At 36.9% G+C, this 6,000-nt stretch overlaps 1 protein-coding gene across 2 annotated transcripts in view; it reads left to right on the forward strand.

Annotated features, from left to right (window-relative positions):
- The window catches only part of LOC141378996 (CUGBP Elav-like family member 5), a 253,784-nt gene extending 248,870 nt beyond the window's left edge, over positions 1-4,914 (forward strand). For both annotated transcript variants that reach the window (XM_073931439.1, XM_073931436.1), the window contains 2 exons: positions 2,105-2,278; positions 3,912-4,914. In XM_073931439.1, coding sequence (XP_073787540.1) covers positions 2,105-2,232 — 128 coding nt within the window. In that variant the 3' untranslated portion in view covers positions 2,233-2,278; positions 3,912-4,914. The remainder of the gene's footprint in view (positions 1-2,104; positions 2,279-3,911) is intronic.
- The last annotated feature ends 1,086 nt before the right edge of the window (positions 4,915-6,000 follow it).

Genomic DNA, 6,000 nt, shown 5'->3' on the forward strand with positions numbered 1-6,000 from the left:
GGCTGGTCAACCAGCTACAACCAGCCTAAGCTGGTTTAAGCTGGATTTTTCAGCAGGGTAGTTACTGTTGCTACGCCTGTCAAGCTTTCTTGCTTGGCACGGCTTTTACAATGTTTAAGCACCGGTGTCAGACATGGCCAGGGATATAATGTCATTTTTGGCGAACAGGTGAGACAGGCCAGACAAAAAAGCAATGCAGTATGCATTACAGGGGTATATTCACGACATAATAGGCAACCGATTAGAAAATAATACAATAAAAATTTAAGCAAGCTTAGCCTAGCCGCCTCATACGCTGACCAATCAACAGCTTAGGTCATGCACAGCAGGAAAGGTGACATTTAAAAATAATCTAATTATAACAATAATAAATAATTAAATCGTGATTTCTTTATTTTTAGCCAATAAGCTTGATAGACTAATGTTATTGCTGTGCAATGAAAAATAGCGTTGCTAACTGACAAGGAAACACGCATGGACAGAGCTTTTATATAGTTCATTCATAGAAAGAACAGCCAGAAGGGGGAAACTGATGGATTAGTGCCGAATATTAGCATCATTGACATGTAACTGTACAGTAAGTCACCTATAACTGTCAGTATGTTTGTGTGCTCTTTATAAATGACTGAAAAACAGCTGCTGGTAAAGTATATTGATCGCAAGTGTTCAGTTTGTGATCATATCTCGGTTTTGTTCTGTTGATTTGTAATTTTAAATATTTGTAGCTTTAAATAGATGCAAATATGAAGTTCAGTAAAGTTAGCAACAGATTCGCAGATTCGTATTTTTCCGGATCAATAACTCATGTCATTATGACTTATTCGCTATTACACTGAAAAAAAATTATTCAAAGATGATTCCTTAGATTTACTCAATTTTTTTTTACGTTAAGTGGTTCTTAACAATTTATTTGTGTTGAATTTAAACAAACAAATTAAGTTGAACATTATTAAACCTAATTTGTTCGTTTAAATTCAACACAAATAAACTGTTTGCAACAGTTCTGCATGCAACACTTTTTTCAGTGTAGTATGACTAACGTTATTCATGGCGAACGCTTTAACAGAGCAGTGCTCATAATATCGAGCAAAAAAAAAAAAGGAAAAGACAGCTGGGAAACATAACCTGCTAGGAAACACAGTTTAGATCTGTTAAGGGTAAGAGGTGTGTGAGTTATTGCCGTCGGTCACTGAATGTGTCAGAAATATCAAAACAAAAAGCTGTGCCCCTCACACAGCTTGATTCACGTTGGCATTTCTCCTCTTGGGTTTTTGTGTATTGAAAAGGGGAAAAAATTCCATCATCCTGTCGAAACTTTTAGGAGACCGGGTGTCAGATTTGCACAGTCCATAAGCACAACGCTCTGGCCTGTTTTCCTTGCTTGAAAGCTTGACAGAGCCTCTGCGTGTAGCTACGGTTGCTAAGCCACGATTGGTGGGTGGCGGTTTTTGGGTATGGCTTAGCGAGGGGTCAATTATTAGCCCTACTTTTTCAAATATTTCCCAAATTATGTTTAGCAGAGCAAGGAATTTTTCACAAGTATTTCCTATAATATTTTTTCTTCTGGAGAAAGCCTTATTGGTTCGGCTAGAATAAAAGCAGCTTTTAATTTTTTAAAACCATTTTAAGGTCAATATTATTAGCCCCCCAAAGCAGTATATTTATTTTTCCGATTGTCTACAGAACAAACCATCATTATACAATGATTGCCTGATTACTATAACTTGCCTAATTGACCTAGTTAAACCTTTAAATGCTGAATAGTATCCTGAAAAATATCTAGTCAAATATTATTTACTGTCATCATGGCAACGATAAAATAAATCAGTTATTAGAAATGAGTTATTAAAACTATTATGATTAGAAATGTGTTGAATAAAATCTTTTCTCCGTTAAACAGAAATTGTAATAAAAAAATACAGGGGGGCTAATAATTTTGACTTCAATATTTGTATTCATCCCTCTCTTTCTCCAATTAGTTTAATTTGATTAAGTCTTCACCGTCTGCTTGTTTCCTTGAGGATCTGTTGTCCATTTCCTTTGCATGAATTAAAAATGAGCAAATGTAGACTTTGAGGCCGGTGTGCGTCTGTGCTGTCTGCAGGATTCGTGAGTTTCGATAACCCCGCCAGCGCTCAGGCTGCCATCCAGGCCATGAACGGCTTCCAGATCGGCATGAAGCGCTTGAAAGTGCAGCTGAAGCGGCCGAAAGACGCCAGCCGCCCGTACTGACCAGAGCCAGAGAAGCACACACACACACCCGCAGCCATCAGGAGAGGTGAGAGGAGACACACATACATATTTTTAATGGTCCGTTTTCATTGAGTGGTACGTTACGGGTCGGTAAGGGTCACCTTTATCAGGCTTGCATTTCCACTGCCAAAAGGGTACCAATGGCGTGGTGTATGAGAGAAAGTTTCAGTCGAGGTCATTCTCGCTTGAGAAAATGTAAAATTCTACATGGGTGAGGGCAGATGTGGCCAAGACATCAGGGTTACACCCCTACTCTTTACGTTCCATGGAATTTTTAATTACCACAGTGAGTCAGGACCTCGGTTTAACGTCTCATCCATAAGACGGCGCTCACTGACAGTACACTGTCCCTGTATAGTAGAGTAAAATCAGCATTCTCCACAAGTCTTAATCCGATTTCTGTTTAGTTCGATTATGACTTTGGTTGGATTAAGGTAATCAGAAATCGCTGTTTACCAGGTAGAATCAGAGGCTGTGTCCGAAACCGCATACTTCAATACTATATAGTACGCTAAAATCAGCATGTGAGCCGATTAGTATGTTTGAATTCATAGAATTCGAAAATCAGTATGCGAGAAGTACCCAGATGACTTACTACTTCCAGCGAGATTCTGGAGTGCGCATCCCATGCACGCTGCGCTATCCCATAATGCACCGCGAGAGAATTCATGAATTGTATGACGCAGGTAGGTCACGTGACCATGACAAAATGGCAGATGTAGTATGTTCGAATTCCATTTATACTTTTCACATTCATATTGTATTGAACGCACTTTTCCAACGGCCGAGAAGTACGTTTAAATTCAAATGCAGTACCTACTGAGTAGAAGGCGGTTTGGAATGCCGCCAGAGTATTGTCCATGTAAATGTAAACCCGCTAGTCATACGCCACCCAACCCGCTCCGAACTGGTATCGAACCGGCGACCTTCCGCATGGGAGTCGGATGCTTTACCAAGGAGGCTAAAGACCATGGCCTCTAGCGTCTGTCGCTAGAGCACCTTTAGAGGTCAGAGGAGTGAGGTTTACCTGCACAGCACTTACTAGCTGGCCTCCGTTACACTCACCCTCCTAAACCTCACTCCCATCCGGGTCACGGCACCAATGTAACCCCGCCGGTCCTACGGCACCCAACCTGCTCCAAGCTGGGATCGAACTGGAGACCTTCCGCATGGGACTCGGTTGCTCCAACAAGGAGGCTAAATACCATGACCTCTAGCGTCTGTCGCTAGAGCACCTTTAGAGGTCAGAGGAGTGAGGTTTACCTGCACAGCACTTACTACCTGGCCTCCGTTACATGAACATACTAATTTATCATTTATGAGCCAGATGATCTGCACAGCTTCATCTCGCGGTGTGACTACACACCGAATAAAGTCATCTCTCCTTATAAAAACTCCTCTCCGCTAAACTCTCCCGACAAAACCAGTCAAATGTTTGCTTGAAGCTCTGGCAGGGATGATGAAATCTCTCAGCAGGCCTGTTTCATGTCATCTCCATCATTTCTGACGCTCGCTGTGACTGATGCTCTCGGTTTGACATCCAGGTATCAGTCTGTCAGCGAGAAGCCAAGTCTCCAGAGCCAAAATCCCCCCTTCTAAAAAAATAAATAAATAAATAACCTGACATTTCTCTCTCTCTCTCTGTTTTTTTCTGGCAGGTTTGCAACACTTGTAGTCTTGACGTTTTTGACGGATGGAAACTTTTCTTGAAAAAAAAAACAACTACTTACACACGAAAACACACACACACACACACACACACACTGAAGACAACAACAAAAGAGAGTTTTTGAGAAGCATATCGCGTCGAAAACCAAACTGCGATGAAAGACTGTGAGTGACGACGGAGACGAAAACTTTTTTCTCTTCCCGGCGAACACTTGTGGATTTACAAACGTGCATGGCTGCGACTGGAGAAGAAAAAAAATGGATCCGTGCACATATCATCAGACGGCCGTAGCTTTTAATGAGGGTTTCAATGGGAAAACAAACTAAGATAAAGTGTAAATGACGCAGATTCTCTCTCTATAGGGACCAGAGGACCAAATCTTTTTAATTAACCATGTACAATATTACGACTATCTTACGCTACATACATGCTACTTCATATAAATATGGCAGTTAAGAGTTAGATGCGATTAATTCAGGGTGTATAGGTGTAGGGATTTCGGGGTGTGTTTTATTGACCTTTTGTTTTTGGCGGGAAACTAGTTTGCAGGGGGTTGGAGAGAAGGATGTTGTTTAGTGGGTATTTTAGGCTGTTGTTATAGATTATGAAGTGTGTTGATATTGAATCAGGCACAGTCTGAATTGCTGTTCATCTTTCTGAAAGAGGAGAAATGGGCATTCGATCCATCGCGATATCATTTCACTCACGCGCCATATTGTAAACTGATCGTGACCACAGCGAACATGGGGATTTTTGCCAAACAATGGCTCCAGTTTTTATTGAGCTGCACAGTTTTACTTGGAAATTTTGTCTGTGCGATGCTAAAACTCTCAGTGTTTGGTTTTAACCTTTTATTCGAGGATTTCGGGATTTTAGTCTCAGTTATGTTTGGAATGTTTTTATCAGAATTAATTTTTTAATGAATGTTTTATTTAATTATAACTGTTATCAGCTTACCAAGTGCACACCGATACTTGATGCATTAAAATGACAGTTTATTTATTGTATTTTATTTTATTTTATTTTTTAGATATTTGTATTCATTATTTAAGACTGTTGGTCTTACATTAACATTTCTCTCTACTTTTATTATAATTTTTTTTTTTGTTTAATTCTAACTAAGTTTTCAGCTTGCCAAGAGCTCACCGGGACTTGCATTAAAATTATGTTGTTGTTTTTTTATTTAATAAAATTTAGTTTTTTATAATTTATTTATTTATTTATTTATTTATTTTTAAATTTTAATATTTATGTAAGACAGTTGGTCTTATATTAATATTACTATAGATTTTTTATTATAACTTTTTTATTTAATTGCAACAAAGTTATCAGCTAACCAAGTGCACACCGGGACTTACATTCAAGTTATGGTTTATTAATTTGATTTCATAAATTTCATAAAAAATTATTATTTATTTATTTATTTTTGTTCTTTATTTATTTAAGACAGTTTGTCTTACATTACCATTACTCTCAATTTTTCATTAGAATGATTGTTTTAATTAATGTTTTATTCAATTATAACTAAGTTATCATCTTACCAAGTGCACACCAGGACATGCGTTAAAATTATGGTAATTAATACAGTAAATTAATTAATATGGCAAAATGAATATGGTAAAATAAAACAATAATAAATTTTATTTTTTTATTTTTTTATTTTTAAAGAAAAGTTTACCAAGTCCATCAAAATTTGTTTTCTTCTTCTACTTCTTCTTGTTTATTATTATTATTATTATTATTATTATTATTATTATTATTATTATTATCTGTTCACTAAGTGCACATCATAACTAACATAGTATTTTTCAATTCATTTGTTTTCATTTTTATGTCAGCTTACTAAGTGCACACCATACATTATATTTTTTTAAATTTCTGTGTTTATTTATTCATTTTGCAGTTTACGAAGCATACAAAAACATTAACAATACCATTTCTGTCAAATTGTTTTATTATATTTTATACATTTGTTATATATTTTTTTTTATTTATGCATCTCAGCTTAACAAGGTCACAGCATGTTTTAAAATATAATGTATATAACCTCTCACATTATAATTTTAAATAGATTGTAT

Source organism: Danio rerio, chromosome 2 (genome assembly GCF_049306965.1).
Source record: "Danio rerio strain Tuebingen ecotype United States chromosome 2, GRCz12tu, whole genome shotgun sequence".
Lineage (NCBI taxonomy): Eukaryota > Metazoa > Chordata > Actinopteri > Cypriniformes > Danionidae > Danio > Danio rerio.